Source organism: Athene cunicularia, assembly GCF_003259725.1.
Source record: "Athene cunicularia isolate RWA chromosome 3 unlocalized genomic scaffold, athCun1 chr3_part1, whole genome shotgun sequence".
Taxonomy (NCBI): Eukaryota; Metazoa; Chordata; class Aves; order Strigiformes; family Strigidae; genus Athene; species Athene cunicularia.
Window position 1 is genome coordinate 116,356,360 of NW_020799097.1, and position 17,540 is coordinate 116,373,899.

The 17,540-nt window shown below is 38.2% G+C and overlaps 2 protein-coding genes across 5 annotated transcripts in view; one reads left to right on the forward strand and one right to left on the reverse strand.

Annotated features, from left to right (window-relative positions):
- PUS10 (pseudouridine synthase 10) overlaps positions 1–17,540 on the reverse strand; it is a 47,611-nt gene that overhangs the window by 18,329 nt on the left and 11,742 nt on the right. The window contains exons 1-7 of one of the 4 annotated variants that reach the window (XM_026846205.1): positions 17,148–17,265; positions 15,613–15,749; positions 13,772–14,038; positions 12,044–12,130; positions 5,769–5,803; positions 3,195–3,306; positions 1,426–1,487 (exon numbers count right to left, since the gene is read on the reverse strand). In XM_026846205.1, coding sequence (XP_026702006.1) covers positions 1,426–1,487; positions 3,195–3,306; positions 5,769–5,803; positions 12,044–12,130; positions 13,772–14,038; positions 15,613–15,738 — 689 coding nt within the window. In that variant the 5' untranslated portion in view covers positions 15,739–15,749; positions 17,148–17,265. Of the gene's footprint in view, positions 1–1,425; positions 1,488–3,194; positions 3,307–5,768; positions 5,804–12,043; positions 12,131–13,771; positions 14,039–15,612; positions 15,750–17,131; positions 17,266–17,540 lie in introns of those variants that run through there. The other 3 variants (XM_026846204.1, XM_026846207.1, XM_026846208.1) reach the window with 3 other exon arrangements.
- PEX13 (peroxisomal biogenesis factor 13) overlaps positions 17,259–17,540 on the forward strand; it is a 7,542-nt gene continuing 7,260 nt past the window's right edge. Inside the window, exon 1 of the mRNA XM_026844683.1 lies at positions 17,259–17,401. Coding sequence (XP_026700484.1) covers positions 17,259–17,401 — 143 coding nt within the window. The remainder of the gene's footprint in view (positions 17,402–17,540) is intronic.

Here is a 17,540-nt window from a genome sequence, read left to right on the forward strand (position 1 = left end):
GAATGCCTTGATGCCCAAGAAACTACCATGTAATTAAATTAGACAGAAAAATGTCTAAAATGTTAATTGCCATTCAAGTATGCTACAAAGAGATGGCAAATAAAGGGATATTGTCAGGTCACATGGAATAAACCTGAGTTGTTGGAAGGTGGACTGGAACTTCTTTACAGCTTTCACCTCTACAACTATTCTGCTTGGAGCTCTAACATTGGTACCGTAACATGCTCAACATCAGTATTTTTGAAATGTCTCAAAAAGGATGGAAGGAAGAGCTGAAAATAAGAGCCAAGAGGTTTCAGAGGAAGGAAGAGCACTACAGAAAACAAGAACGGACCAAGTAAAATTAAATAAGTAAGAACAAAAGGGTGCAGGATCCAGAAACACTCATGTTTTCAGAGGATTGCAGGTACCATTATCTAGAATTGTAGTTTGGCCCTGTTACTTTCTTCCTCTTTTGCCCAGTCTTGAAGAAGCTGGAAAGGGAAGATGTTCAGCAAACACTGCTAATCCATTCTTTCTAATACCTGCTCTGTCACCAAGCATGCACTCCCTCATTCCCCACCCCAAGACAAATCAAAGATGCAGTTGCCGAAAGCCAAGAAGGTGGCAGGTCAGGCATTCAAACAAAGATCACAAATTGCCAGAAGGGGTAAAATCAGGGAAATATATAAAGCCTGCAAAGGAAATTTATAGCCTCAAGAGATGAATTCACTATGCAGCAGAGAAGTTTCCATTGAGCCTCTTTCTACACTAAGATTTAACTTGCGGCAGGAGCATAAGTGATGAAACTGAGTGAAATTTAACTTTTCCAGGAAGCATCAGCAAACAGGAAGAGTGAACATAATTATCCAGAATATACTAGAGCTAGATTTTGAGAAATCAGATTAAATGGCAGCTAAATTCACAGAAATATTTTGCTTCTTTGTGTATAGCAGATGGCCTACTGGGCCAGGCCAAAAACTGCATGTAGTGGCCAGGGAACTTCTGTTTGTTTTAATCAACCAGCTAAATTGGATTAACTCACTTGAAAGCCTTCCATCCATGTCTCCTGTAAGCGCAGGAAAACCTAGGCATGACCTCAAAAGATTTCCCCACCTGCAACTATATGATTAGAATTTATTTTTTTAAATGTTATGCCTATACTAAAGAGCATAATGACTTTGAAAAGGGCTGAAATTGAACAAATTATCTGAACGTTCTCCTTCCAGGTCAAATCAAAATTCTGGATGGCTTTGTTTATTGGCTTTAAAGCACAGAATTAACCAGATGGTGTAATGTTGAGCTCTGCAACTCTATCTGAATATGAGGAAGTTTAGATGCAGGCCGCATACTACTTTATAAACACTCTCATTTGTAGCAAATCCAAACCAACAATGTTGCACAATATTTAGATAAAGATCTTTTGTTATTTATATAAAAACTTACAGGAAATGGCACTCCTCATCTGTTTCTGGGTGAGCAAAGACCACGCTAACTTCAAACAAACTCTAAATTTAAAAAAAAAAAAAAAAAAGAAGGTAATAGGGTTTTTTTAAACAAACAGGGATGATATTCTCAAGCATCCTTATTGCAGTAATAGGAAAACAGTAAAGAGGTAGACAAAAGAGAAAGTCACCCATTGATTCTACAACATCATCTAAAGCCATTAAAACGTGTGCCATAATAGCATTTGCATTTCTGAAGTAACCAAAGATTATCTGAGAGCACTTCAAAAACAAGAGTGACCTACACACCATAGATACTGGCCTAATTTTGCACAGGGGGAACTGAGTCAGAGACAGTGTATGCTCAAAGCCTATTACGGTCACTAAACTTCACAAACCTTCTGGGAGAGCAGTGCATAGCGTGGAATAAAGATAAAAACCCCGTAGTAGTCACCACCGTAAAATTTTGTCAGGGGCTTCATTTGCAATGACTGTATGGCCTTGGGGCAAAGAAAGGCAACATGTCCTAGTGGATTGACAGCTAGACCAGAAACTCTAGTGTAATCTCAATTCTACCCCCAATTCCCTCTTTGGCCTTGGGCAAACAACACTCATTACTTCTGTTATTCAGACACCAGAATACCTCAAGGGGGCTATTGAAAAGATTGGCTAATATTCAAGTGCCTCGTAGATAAAGAGCACTAGACAAGTAACTTCTGTGGTACAATGATGTCTGGAGTGGCTCAGTGCCTAAGTGTTGCTGAGCTCTAGCTATCTTGGTATGTAAGAAGTTTCTTTCTTCTTGGATCATCTTCAGGGTAACTGAGTGTTTCTTTCTTTCTTTCTTTCTTCAGTAAGACAAAAGGGATGCTTTCAATTAGCACTCCTGGGAAAAGACAATCTGTAATTATTATGGAAGCTGACAAATCAACATAAAGACTCAGTGAGTCTAGTCCTGGGGTCAGTCCTATGGCTGATGACAAGTAAAAACTGCAGACTGCCTTGTCCTCAGCAGGAGTTTTAGCCATGTTTGCAGAAATTTTACATTCAAGACGATGGTGTTTCTGAATCTGTCTGGCAACATCCGAATGTCATGTTCTGTCAGTGCATTTCAGAAACATTTTAAGAATGTTAGTCAGAATCTAAAAGTTGGAAGCAGTTTGCCTACTTACAGGTATTACAGGTTCCAACATGCCTTTATCTAGCATTTGTTAAAGTGAACAAGGACCAGACTTTCCTCTTTCAGTACGTTTCACAAATATAATTTATCCATAGAATTTAATATGCCAACAACCTGAACAATTTATCTCACAGAGCAGTAAAAGTGTTGGCAGTAATAGGAGAGCAAAGAAAGAATGCATGAGCATTCCTTAGCCCCTGAAAAACAAAGGTCCTGGAAAATGAGAAAACTGAAAAATTCTCATTGATGAAAGGAGGAAGGCAGCCCAAGAGCAAGAGATGTAGCAAAAGACTGCAATGGTTTCAGAAGATGCAATGATCTATGTGTACAAAAATTGATTGGGCTTGGAGATCTCAGGTTAAAAGAACTTCCCCCCCTGCTTCCCCCTCCAGTGAGCATAAAAGCAGTGCAACTTGTTTAGCTGTTAATGAGGGAAAAAAGTATGTATTTTTATTTTCTTATTTTCTTCCCCTCATACATATAAGTATATAAATACATAGATACACACACACAAACCATGTATGAAAAAAAAAACACCAACAAAAAACCAAACAGACACAGAGAAAAAAAGTTTTGTATTTACACAACACCTTTCCGTCAGCAGGAACACCCAACTCTTCTGACAACTGGGGATGAATAATCCACTTATAAGCTTCTTTCAGCTGAACAATGTCATCCTTTGCCAAGGAAAGGCCCAGATTTCTGAATCACAAAGAAATAATAACTTGCACAGGGGTTTGTCAAAGATAGATACATGACATATAATATTTCAAGACAAACTTAAGTAACTAGTACCAGGTAAACAAGCAATACACAAATAAAAAAAGGACAAAAGTACTAAGCATACAGACCATGGCATGAGAGAATGAAAGGCTGTTCCACAACCTCCTATAACAGCGCTGAATCTTTATATTGAATTAACAAAGCTCTTAGGAAACATTAAGGCCAGACCAGGATTCCATGTAAAATGCTTCCCAATAAACACATAAGAGTTTGGCAGAGAGTAGCTAAAGGTATATCTACTAGAGCTTAGGTCAGCTCAAGCACAGATAGGACTATGTTGCCTCCTCCCTGCCTCTGGTCGTGCATTCCTGCCAGCACTTGCCTGCTGACTACACAGCATGTTAAGTAACACCACTCCATTGATCCCATTTAAAGCAAACCCTAACCCACTAAAAAAAGTGGGTTTTTTTCAGCCAGATCAGTGAGGTGATCAGCTCTCCCAGTGGTCACATAAGCCCTTGTGTTAACACAAGAAAGACAAAGGCACATGTAGATAGAGGTGAGACCCTTCCGATAGTAAATCAACATCTAGTTCAGTTTCTAGTTCAGTTTAAATAAACTGAGTATCTGGATCCTGCAGGGCACCACCCATGCTACTTGCTAAGGAGCCTTCTGTCCAGCTTCCACCCTAAGTAATATCCTGGTTTGCCCTGCTTCTCTTTGGCAGTGGTTTTTTCACTAACATTGCAATACAGATTCTTTTTATTTTTTTTTTTTTTTATGTACAGAACATGTACTGAGGAAACTCATGCCACAGCTTCATGATTGAGCAAAAGTTACAAAGGTCTTTCCAGAATCTACCTGGAGAAGAACTAAGAGAGATGGACAAAAATAATTTATTGGTTTTTTTTTTTAAATAAATCGTTAGACTTATTTTTATGGTTCAAAGGGCAACCTGGTCCTTCATTAAAGGAGGACATGGCTCCATTGGGCACAAATTGCTAAAAGGAAAAGCCCAGATGACAATCTCAGTTGACCTTGCTGGAACAGGCTCAACTACCTCTGCAGGCATAAGACTCCTTGACCCCTGTGTCTTTGACTATGGAGAGAGAAGTTAAAAGGAGCAGATGCTTGTAAGGGCGCCAGCATACCATGTCAAACCATTTGTTTGGGAACTTACAGAGCAAAGTGCATGTCCTCCTATACAAATGGCACCAATGGTAGGCTATGTGGGCAATGCTTGCCCTGCAGGGCCTCAGCCTCTCTCAAGCATTTTAATGAAACAATTGCTTTAAATTAGTCTCAAAGTAGGAAGTGATTCATCATCTTTTAGTTTAGCTTTCTATGAGTATCTTGAAATGGTACTTCCAGTGAAGATGGCTTCCACCAAAGAGTAGTTCAGTATCCTCAACTAACTTTGAGACAAGTGGGTTTCTTTCCTCTTGCCCACAAAGACAATTCACTGCTTCAAAATGGCTCTAATACGTTCTCATTTGGCCAGGAGTGGGAGTGTCCTGGAGTACACAAATAATCAAGCGTTTAAATTGATTTCAAAACTCTGAGGTATAAAAATAAGACTCAAAACTAACATACACTCAGCTGCGCTAATATTTTTCTTGCTACATTACTGACTTTTCACCATTATCTGACTAACAGTTTTCAGCTACTGTTAATGTAAGCTAAACCAGATATAGTGACAAAATGAAGAGGTCTGTATTTCATTATGTCTTCCATGTACAAGAAGATTCTGGCTTGCACATGGCATCAGGGCACCTCTCAGGACCATTACATTAACCTGAAGCTGTACAGTTGGACAGACAGCCTGCAGTCCAAGTTGGAATGCCACATGCTAGCTATAATCACAGCATGAGGCAAAAGAGGTAAGAAACCCCAATTAAGGTCAAAGCAGGTAAAAAAACCCCAAACCAACCAATGCATAGAAAATATCTTGTCCTTCTTCAGCATCAAGTAACTGGACAAGACTGCAAGATCAACTTCTTGCGTACTCAACATTTATATAGAAAAATAGTGTCTATATAAAAGAGTTCTTGCCAGGCAGACAGTAAAAGCTATGGACAATTAAAAAAGAAATAAAAATCAATGGCAGCACATCCCAATTCTGAACTGCCTTAGGATTAGTTTTGAAAGTACAAAGTAAGTTAAAATCTTGGCCAAGGACAGGAGGTGAGTCTACATATTCCACAACTGTTAGCAGAAGTACCTTTATATGAAAGCAACTGTCTTGACCTCGAAAATATAGCATTAATTGCTTGGTTAAAATTTTCTCTTAACATACTTGTCTCAGCAGGTCCACTGCATTAAGTGGTTTCTCATTTCTACTATGCTGGAAAAAAGTTATAGTAAGAGTATCTCTCCTTTCTCTAAATCTGGAGAACTCTCTAATAGAAGTGGTATGAGGGTTGCCAAAAGAAATTACTCACCCCATTTCCTGTTTTACCAGCAGCCAAGCAGCACGCTATAGGTCACAAGCCATGCCCAGGAAGAGAAAGGGAAAAAAATAAAGGCAAGTGAAATTAAGGCTCAAAATTCCCAACAATTTGAGAGACTGTTAGGAGAAGGAAAAATGTTTTAAAAACCCAGGACGAAAAACAAGTATTAGGATTTTAATTTAGATTTTAAAATTTTTTTTAGAAGTTGAAAGATAGAATTGATGTTTGTTTTTATTTGTAAGACATCACTTTGCAATTCACCTTTTGAGGCTTTAAAAAAAGATCATGCTGCAGTAAACACACTCTGAAACTTGCTACTAACACTATATTTAGAAAAAGACTCTGACAGCCTAAGTCAAGTGCAGCTAGCAGTTACCTATCCTACAGAGAAATGCAAAAAATAGCATTTACATGGATGGTATATAAAAACTCATTTGACATCTAAATTTAAAAAACCAACAAATTCAATTATAATCCGTTATAAAAAACATGACATAAAAGACATATGGTAATCATGAACCCTTGCCCTGAGGACTGCCCCCTTATTTAAAGCACACCACTTAGTTTAGGAGGCATAGGCTGAATACGAGAAAGCTGAGGAACAGAAGGAACAATTCCAGAAATTAGAGGAGCCTTTTAGTACAAACACTTGAGTTCACTAACATTTATCACATAGCATACGTAGGAATAGCTGGAAAATGTGATCTGAGAATCACAGGCAGATTCAACCTTGAATTCTCCTTTTTCATTTCCCAATTGCTCCTCTGTTGCTTTGTGCAGATTCTCTGTGAATCCCACCTTCTGCAGCTCTTGATACCCTTCTTTGAGCAGAGGTTCCAAAAAGTAATATTTGCTTTGCGTATGTGAACATAGGATAATTCAGGGACCTCAGGAGGTCTCTATCCAACCTTTTGTTTATAGCAGGATTGGCTATGAAATCAGACAAGGTTGCTCAGGGCTCTGATGAGTTCCTGATGATGACTGCACCACCTCTCTGGTCAGCCTGCTCTAATGCTTGATTTTCCTCAGTCTGTGCATTGTAAATCCTCAAACTCTACTCCCGTCTAGCAGCCTTATATATGTAAAGAAACATAATGTGGCAGACACCTTAGATATGACACTACCCAGGAAAGAAGACCATGAACCATCACTTAAGCATCACACCCAACAAATGGAACTCAGCAATATAAGAATTAATAATAGTTATAACAAAGATCAAAAACAGAATTAAAATTACCAGTGGTATGAAAGAACAATAGAAAAATACAAAAGTAAGCACCAAGAAGCAACAGCCATCAAATCAGTGCAATGCTAACAGACTTTAACAAAATTAACAACTATCAAGAAATTGAAGACTTCCAAGCAACCCTGCTTATGCCAAAAGCTTCCAAAACCATATCTTTACCAAACTCTGGTCTTGGGAACTGGGGAACCAAACATTTTAGAGGTGCATCTCTTTGCAGTCTCACTCACTTCTCTTTGTACTGACATAGTGATTCCACAAAACGATCTATTACTTCGGTGTCATTAATTGTTCAGTGCTTTAGGCTTTAATTTTTGTCTCTGTGTAGCCAAGAATGACTGCCATTCTCTGCATCACAATGAAAATGTACTTTACTAAACTGAAGTGCATTACAGTTAACTAGAATTTTAAATTTGACCTCAAATGGCTTTTCTATTAGGTCTTGAATTAAGCAGAAAAAAAGAAGTGATGTTGGACACAGATACTCAGAAGACCTGTACAATGTTTCCGTTTCAACAGAATGGCTATCAGTGCAAAAGCAATTAATAAGAAGAGAAAAACTCCCCTCCAAAATTCCTACAATGAAGCAACAACAACAATAACATTTTCAGTTCTTCCTCTACTAACAACAACAGACGTTAAGACTGGCAGGACACCACTTAACTAATAGAACCTGTACTGTCAATACACCATCTGGACACCTAGTTTCACCATCCTCACCAAAGATGAATTCCAAAAATCAAGTTGTTTGGCTTGAAACAACTGTCATGAAAAAAATCAAAATCAGTAGTTTCCAATCTGTGAACCGCAGACTAATAGTAAAGTGTCAAAGAAAGGTGACTCCATACACTTGTCCTACAACCACATATATATATGCAATGTCCAGAGGAGTTGGTATCTCAAAAGCAATGAACATCAATGATTTAAATTCTTCAGAACTTTAAATCCCTTCTCTGTCTTTCATTCTTCATACATGATGCTTTAGGAATAACCTCCTCCCAAACCCTGTCAAAAGAATGACTATCTATTGTCAAGGAAATAATCTAATGAAGAGGTTTGAAAATATCTATCAAACTTAAAGGAGCAGAGCCAGGATCACATCATCTTTCCAACTATATCAGAAGGAACCACATCACAGATATCTCTTACATGCTGATGGAGGAACTCTATCAGAAAAATGTCTATTACCCTTCCTTTGGTACATCTAATAGAATAAGGGAATCCTAAAAACAGTGCTAGAAATATTAAGGGGAAAGAGGGATGGTGGAGAGAGGATCCATACTTTGTTCAATACAAAAAACTGCATGCTACAGCACAAAATAAATACAGTTGTACTGATGGAATACTGTTTACTCAAACTCAGTGTGATACATTACCCTGCATATGTAGTCAGTAGGAGTGAGACTGCTTCACAAAACACCATGAAGTATATTGTAATCTTGTTTGCATAACCCAGATACAATCATAAATGAAAAATAGTTTCCAATTGAAATTCCTTGAACATAATTCTGAACTAGAGAATATGACAACCATAGAACTGGGTCTAGAAATCTGCATTTCACAAATGCCAATTTAAAAAAAAGAAATAAATCTCATACACCTTGATTTAAATCACATGTAGGTTTGGTACTCACTCAAGTGGCTAATCTCACTCCTTTCCCCTGTTTTACAGCGGTACTATTACAAAATAGAGAAAACTTCTGGATCTAAGTAGCTATGCTAAAATGAGACCACAGGCCAAATATCATCTCCTCTCTCTTGACTTCAAAATTGAAAGAGAATTCAAGAAATTACTTTTCTCCTTCAATTAAGGGGAAACAATAGAATAGGGTACTGTGAGCACAGGAGCCAAAAGATCCCAAATTCCAAACCACATTCAAGCACCAAGCCAGCAAAACCCCTCAACTCCTATGCCTTCATTCCCCTGCTCCACTCTCTCCCAGCTGTATGTGAAGCAGGGGATCAGATCCCTCTACTTCATAATTACTTTATGTTTGTGAAGTGGTTTGGAAATGAAAAATGCTCATTACAGAGCTCAAGCCTGCAGGGCAACGCTTAACAGCAAATATATTTCTAAAATACACTGGCTCAAGCACTATATTGATTACCAGCTGCAGGATATTATTCTAATGCTATTTGAGGGATCACAGTGGCAACAGTTGAAATACCATGTGCAATCCCAGCCACAGCTTTTTTTCACTGTATTAGAAAAGAGCTCAGAGATGGGGAATTCCATGATGAGGTACACACAGTCCTACAGGGAGTAATGACTACAGATGCTATTTGCATTCATGTCCTTGTAGCAAGTACCAGGATGATGGATCACAACTGAGACTACAGACGTAGCTAACAGTCACCCTTTTGAAGGGCATGACTCACTTCATATTCTAATACAGTTGTCTGACATAAACTTTGGACTCATTTATTTAGAATTTATTTTAATCAAGTATCCTACTTGTGGAAAGGGTTGATAGCTTCTTTGTATTGCAGATACAAATACTACACCAATGTAAATTTTATGTGCCACTCTTCTATTGTACATTTTAGACTTGGCAGGATGACAATTGTCATCATTAAATTAGCAGAAGGCAATATTAAAAGGTAGTTTCTGATTTTTTTGTTAAAAATAAGTCAAAGAAAAGCTGTGTGTCATACAAAAGGTCAATGGGAGGGAGGCTGTCTTTGGGGTGTCCTTTTATGCTAAAATTACCTATATTCTTGTACAGTGCAGTTCAAAGAATCGAAAGCAGAATTTAACAAAAGACCTCTTTTCAACAGAAAGCATTTTGAGATATTTGAGATATTTTGAAATATTATATTACTTCCTGCTTTTCTGTAACTGTAAAACAGGAACGGTTTTTACCAATTCTTTTCTGAAGTGATAAACAGAAAGGTGGTAAATAAACCCCCATGATTTTAAACAGGTTCTTTCTCCACCACCACCATTTTCAACCCTTCAGTTAGAGCACAGCCACACGAACAGCTTGTTTAACATTTGGCAAGATGGGGATGGAATAGAAGGACAGCAGGAACTTCCTAATGCAGATCTGCTCCCAGACAAACCAAAACTGTTTCCAAAGAGAACAGATCTGGTTTTAGAGCTTCCTACTCACTCATCCCATTTCACCTATTGATTTCTGAACTCACACCACAATTTTATTCCCTTGGTTGTACCAAGCACTGTAGTATTGTTTGTTTGCTTGAACATAAGGACAAGATACCTCGAATGAAGCAGGTGGACAGGTTAAAAATGACATCTCATCCCTTTTATCAAACTAATAATTTACTGCACTTAAAAGAGAAAGTTATAATAAAGTAATAAATCTGGGTTTCTACCAACTGCATTTGCCAAGACGGTTTTTCCAGTGCACACAGTCTTGGTGTATCATCAACATTTCAATCAGCAAAAGGAACTCTCTGAAGCAAAATATTATTTTTTGCTTCCATTTACGGCCAAGGCTGCCTCAAAAGCAGACAGAAACACTTGCCCTGCTTGTTCAGATTAGTGTGAGAACATCACTGAGCTAGAACTGCAATGCAATAACACCCTCTACCGAGGCATTCTGGCAAAGACCACTAAGAGGGTGAGGAAGAAGAGCAGCATCAAATTTTTCTTTCCTCACCTCCATCATTACATAGCTATGCTATGGGATTAAAAAAAAAAAAAAAAAAGGTAATTTTAAAGCTAGGCTCTTTCTTTTTTTTTTTTTTGTAACCATTTAAGCTTACACTGTGCATAAAGTTGGAGTGAGTTTGACCGACATTTGGAGTTTTACAGAGCATCGTGGGCACACGTACGTGTGTTTCTATACTCACCTAGCCTAGTGCTTTTTTTGACATATCTCACTGTTTGGATGACAATAAAATCAAATGGGAATAAGGGCAGTTCATCCAACCAGAAAGCACAAAGCAATTTATTCTGGCATTATTTTACCAGACACAGTGACAGCTGAAGCAAACACACCAACTCTGCTTCATTTCAGATGGGAAGGAGAGAATCTTATGTTCAAGAAGACTTAGAAGTAGAACATATGTTAGCACAATGTAGCTCTTACACTGGCATTTGCCCGAGATGCCACAACTAACAGTACAAATCAACACTAGAAGTGTAGTAGATTATTTAACAAACTGTGGGAGGAGAATAGACCATGGGTTTATATATAAATCCAAGATCACCTACACTTCTTTCTGCCATGTTCACTGAAGCTTCTACTACATCTTACCACAGCAGGCATCTATCACAAAGATTTAAGTGTTGCCCTTTAGAAGAATATTTTTGCATCACTTTATATCAGAAAGCAGGGGAACATCATAAAACACCTCACAGCTAAGCAAAAATTGTTGCTTTACTGATCAAGTTACACTATGCTTAGTATTCTCCCTCAATTTAAAAAAACAAAAATAACACCAGGGTTATACACTCCTCTGTATTATCATTATCCTCTATGATTAAATGACTGAAATGTAAACAATTTACGTTTGATTAAAACTGCCATCAAAATCAGTAGTTTTATAACTGCTATAAACTGTAGTTTTACAAATCGAGACTTTCAACAATGCCCAAGACAGGTGACTATTAAAACGCGTATTTTCACATCACTTAAAAAGCTGAACAGTTAAAGAGTTCATCTTCAAATTCCTTCATTTGTATTCGGCACTAGCAATTATCATTTATTTCAGGAAAGGCACCAGCTGTGCAGTTTCTTCTCTGAGAAGATCCACAAAGCAGAGCTGGCATCCATACCAAAGGGAGCAATACACCGAGGGTTTAAAGAAACTCCTTTTAGATTTTCAGATGTAAAGTAACTCCTGGGCTAACTAAAAATTGAAGCAACTCAGACGCTTTATTAATTAAAATAATACCAACAAGGAAGGGGAGAGCAGACTTCACTTCTAGCATGTGTTTTTAGGGGTTTTTTTAAATAATAGCAATTAAAAATCAAACCACCTCCAGCTTGTACATTCCACAGTTACTTTCTCTAACATGTATTTCAGTTATGAAGAAATATCTGTAAACACTTACCTCCCTAACAGACAGCTGTGGGGGTAGTGACACAGAAAATACAAAACTAGTGAACTGGTAGTCAGCGGAATTAACCTTTTGGCACACCTATAAAGAAAGGATTTTAATATTAAACCACAGCAATGGAATTGAGTTGATAATTTTTTAGGATATTCTTTACTCCAGCATAATCACTGTAAATCCATGTTAATACACATTCAGATAGATGCCAAACATACAAACTGGAGTAATCTCTAACAACTGACTGAAATATAAACTTTTTTGTTCAGTTAAAAAAAAGTTACTAATAACCTTTAATAAATCCTTATTCCTATGAAACACCAGACTTGCTATTTTAAGGCTAAGAGCAATTGTATACTGAAATCTTAGCACAACAAATTTCACTAAGCTGACTCGGAATGTCTTTCTTTATAGCAGTGATACAACTCCACGAGAATAAAAAGGTTTAATACCTAGGATAAGATGGGAACAAACAGGTATCCACAGTATTAATTCATAATCACTCTTCATCATAAAAAATAATTTGTCAATGGAAATAAAGTAAGAACCTGAACACACACTGACCACTTTAAAGTAGGCTAGCAAGCACTGATGGCTAAATGTCCCTATTGGAAGTAAGATTAAACACATGTGGAGCAGCCATCTAAAATGTCAGTGATTTTACTGAATGTTGAAGACAAATTATGAGCTCACAAGGTGAAATCAACATCTCAGGTTTCCTTACAAAATAATCAGGTTTTGTGAAGCCTTAACAAATGTTGTCAGATTTTTCATTGCTACTCAAGAGAGTAACTGAAACAAGTCTTACAAGTGGATTCTGTAAAAATACACATACTCTGCCCATGGAAACAAAAAAGAAACATCATGCGCTGCAACAACAGAAATTATATACTACGCTTTCTATTTAGTCCCATTTTTAGATATATTAATGCTATTAAACCAAATCCTGTTCTGTTGAAACTGTTAAACATCTCAAATGCAAGGGTGATTCTTCTAGCTGATATTTCAGTTTGTCACGCAAGCAATTTTATTGCTCAGAGATGATGTTTGCAACACTCATTATGCCTGTATTCTCTCCTAACTCTTATTTTCTCCATTATCTACAATCTGTTGTATCACCAAAACATTTTCTTCCTCTGTGGGTTTTGAAATAGGGTACCTTGTAAAGACAGACTCATGTTATATTAGGAATATGTAGTTAAGCTGAAGAGCACAGCAGCTGATGCCTCCTTGTTTTCCCTTCACATAAGAGAAGCAAAGAGAGGTCATCGTTTACAGTGAGGTTTTCCTTGTAATCTAAGCAGCTGAACCTCAGGTTATCTCCTAAATTCATGTAACCATGTATCTGATAGTCCTTTTCTTAAAAAAATATGCTCCTGGCAGACATTCCATTGCACCTGCACTGCTATTTTTTTAAAAAGTTACATTATGACAAGGCTTGGGTAAAAACCAAACCAAACCAAAACAAACAACACTGACATGTTTTATTTCCCGGCTGTGCAGGACGTATGCAAACAGTCAGTGAGCTCAGTGAGCGGTACACAGTTGAATGGCGCCATCTACACTTCAAATAATCAAAATAAGTAAACGTTTCAGTTTGTTTTCTGGTATTTTTCCCTCAATTGTTTAACTGCATGGTGTTTTGAATCACCAGCTCTATACCATAGGACCTATACATACACAAGCTCCAGAAAAAGTACACAGAAATACTGAGCACAGGTATTTTACCTTTTTAACAAATTCAACCTCGCAGAACTCCTGAAGAATTCCCAAACACACATTGCAAACCTTTACAGGTGAGTTCTCCATTGCAGCATTTTTATCGTTAACCAAAGGAATCTGCTGGAGGGCTCCATTGTGGTTCAGATCATCAGGCCCTTCTTCCGTGTGTTCAAGTCTGATTCTCTTACAAGGTGGATCAACTACATCAGAACAAACCGTATCTTCTTCTTCTTGATTATTTTTCAGAAATTCTTTTAAATCCTTCATCAAATCCTAACACAAACAGAGGAATCATAGTGTTGTTTTCTCCTCTTTTCTCCAATGCTGTAACAAGCCCTTACTAACACGATTCTAAAAGGCAGCACTAACCACTCCAATTTACCCTCAGTCTATGTAATGAATAACTTGGAATTTATACACAAAGATACTTACACTAATAAAAAGCTCCAAGCACTATTTCTCTCAAAGTGTTATTCAGAGAAACTGATTTTTGCTGCACAGACTTCTTTATCATCCAAGAAGAGTGGAAATATTTTACAGACCTGACTTGTAGAAATGCATTTATCTTTGGCCCATTGCTATTCAATGAAAATAGATGTTTACTGCATTTTTGTCATTTAGATTATGTCAGAATTTAATTTCTCCAACTCCATTTGCCCAGATGACTAGAAAAACAGTTGGCTAGTATATGGGAAGAAAATGAGAGCAGATACAGGTGAGGGTGAAATTAAATACACAGAGAGAGAACTTCACATAAAGAGAGAAGCCTACAAAAATTAAAGGGTGTGCAGGTGAGGAGAGAGAAGAATTACCTGATTGTCTCTGAATTTTAGGAAGGATGATAGAGGCAAGACATAGTTCAGACAGCAAGATTTATTAAAAGGTCTTTAGTAACAAAGACAGCAGTCACTGTGTTGTTGTAGCTCAGAGGAAAATTAGATAGAGATGCAAAAGAATAAAAGATGGCATACAGAATGAACACATCTCAAATGATTCACAGAAAATAGAAAAGGAAGAAAGATTTTAAAAATTAATCCTGGCAGAGTCTGAACTTGAACAAAGGTGAAACAATCAAGACAGACACCAGAAGACGCAAGCATAAAGACAAGAGATTAGACCAAGTAAATGGAGGTGTTTAGCTGGCCTACACAATGAGAGAGGTCTCAAAGAACCAATACGGAGGAGAAACGAATTGCCAAAACCAAGTTTAGGAGTATGAGAAATACAAGAACAAAGGCAAGAATGATTGTGCACAGCTAGAAAAAAACTGAAGAACACTGAATTTCAGCACTCAAGTCAGCTAAACAGGATGCCTAATAACACTGTGTTGACTCATTAAAAAAGGAAGGTTTATCCTTTCAATCTGTGCTCCACAATTCTTCAATTACATCTCCCTACCAATTCTACTCGAAGATGAAAGAAGCATGAGGCAATAAAGTTTGGATCATAGATAGTTTCTCCTCTGCATCAGTGCACTGCCCACAGCCAATTTACTATTTATTACAGTAAAGGAAAGAGAAGAGGGAACAATCATAGCTGCTCTGCTTCAAAAGTGATAGAGCCATGTTGTGGAGAAGCTAACATGCCCCATTTTCTAGGGTTTTTAGGGAATAGAAAGCAACTTTCACAGTTAAATTTAACATTTAACCCACAACAGTGTCACATTCTATGATTCTTGTAACTTCTCAAAATTGCACAGTATAGCAGAAGTCATTTTTTGTAAATAATTTTGCAAAGTGCTCTCCTCTCAGGCAAAAAAAGCCCAAGATTACAACAACCTTCTCCTCCAAGGTAGTGCACAGCATTCATATGTTCACACATTCTAATTAAGAATACAAAGAACCAACCTTGTATGGATGTCTATACAGTGCCTGTGATCCCACGCAGCAGAACCTCAAAATACATCGTGGGCAAGTGCCAGTGTTCAGTAACAGCTGAACAATTGGTCTGTCCTTTTCTGTTAGTGAAGACATGCTGGGTAATTCTAAAATTTAAAAAGGAAAAGGAAAAAAACTTAGAATAAACATAATTCAGCAATTCAACAATAAAAGGAATCAACTGCACAGTCAGTGCATATTTAGAATCTAAATGAGATTAGGATACATGTTTGTCTTAAAGGCACATCAGAATTGCAAGACCAATCCAAAAAGACCCCCAACTCAGGGAAAAACTTCTGTACTTTCTAGAAAAACTTGAAGTCAAAGAGTTCTGGCAAAAGTATGCGGAGCTTTTGCCCAGAGTTTTATCTTTGATAAAGTGCATTCCATGACATGTTATTCTTTACTGAGTGGAGAAGAGCAGCTAAGACATCTTAAGCCAAACATAAACCAGAAATTAATTCTAAAATTGCGGCAACTAAAGAATCAATGTGTAAAAAACCAAACCAAAACAAAAAAAACCAACAGATGCCATCCCCTTTTATCACATAAAGCCCTAAAGGCAAAGGAAGCCTTTTCTATCCACCAGCCCCTTCAATTTTTTAAGATTTCTTATTTCCCATCTCAAATGTAGGACTCCTGTTTTTTGTGAGACCTTATAATGTTTGGGGTTTTTTCCTAGATTATGGCTAATTTGGTTTCCAGTCATTCTCTTTGCCCAGAACTTTAGAACAGACTAATTTCTCTGGCTAAAATTTAATAATGGGATGGAACTCTCAGCATTTTTTTGAAAAATACAGAGATATTCCCAGTGAGGTGCTTGCCCTTACCAGATACCTAGGAAACTTTAGGAGGCACATAAGCATAACCACAGTTATTCAGAGCAAAGGTTCAGTTAGCCTATGGTCACCCAAAGTGAGGATAAACAGATGCCACAGGGAAAGGTGTGTGTGCAGGGCATATAGCTCTGCCAAGTGGTCTCTGCCTTCAGTTACATCTGGGTTGGTGGATTCCTTTAACCTAGTGTGGTTTGCCTGTCGGTAAACTGATCTTTCCTCCAATCCCTCTGCAGTGTCTCCGAAATTCTTTTTGTCTCTACACCCTTCGGCAAGGAATTCCACAATACTGTAGCACCAGATGAACCACCTGATTTTGTTTTGGTCTTGGCTCCTGTAAGCAACGTTTGATATGTCTCTAGTTTTTTTATTGCTAGAGACAGTGTAGCAGCAGGACTTGTATATATTGTATATATTGGCATTCTCCATGCCAGCCACAGTGTGACCTCTGATGTCCTATCCTACTGAGGGGTACCTTCCACAGAAATATCCGTGGAACACCTTCACAGCAGGGGAAAAGTTATTAATTCAATTAATTTCGTTTCTCCTGTACCGGAGTCTTTATGGTGAGCTGTAAAAACTAGGGACTATCTAGAAAACTTCAAGTCTGCTTTTAAAAAGAAAAAAAAACCCAAACAACCAAACAAGCATACTTTAGGTAACTGTTACCTCAATTCAGGCTTAAATATCGGCACAATAAGGTTTCGCGCTGCCATCGCCTGCACTAGATTTAAGAAAACCCGACTGAGGGGCTCCTTCAGAAACTCGCCGCTTCCCCGGATGGGTCTCCGCGTGCAGGCACCGGCCCACCACGCAGCCCCGAACCCATCTGCAGCGCTTCTGGCCTCCTGTGGGAGCCCGTTCCCGCCTTTTCCCCCTGTTCCCGCCTCAGCTCACGCGAGGCGCCTCAGTGTGAGGGGGCTGTAACGGCTCTAACGGCCGCGGCGCGCTCTCCTGTGGTGGGGGGTGTGGGGAGGGGGGTTATGGGGCTTCCTCCTCCCCTTCCCTGACACCTGAGGGGCCGGGCCAGGAGCGGAGGGGCTGCGTGGTGGGCCGGTGCCT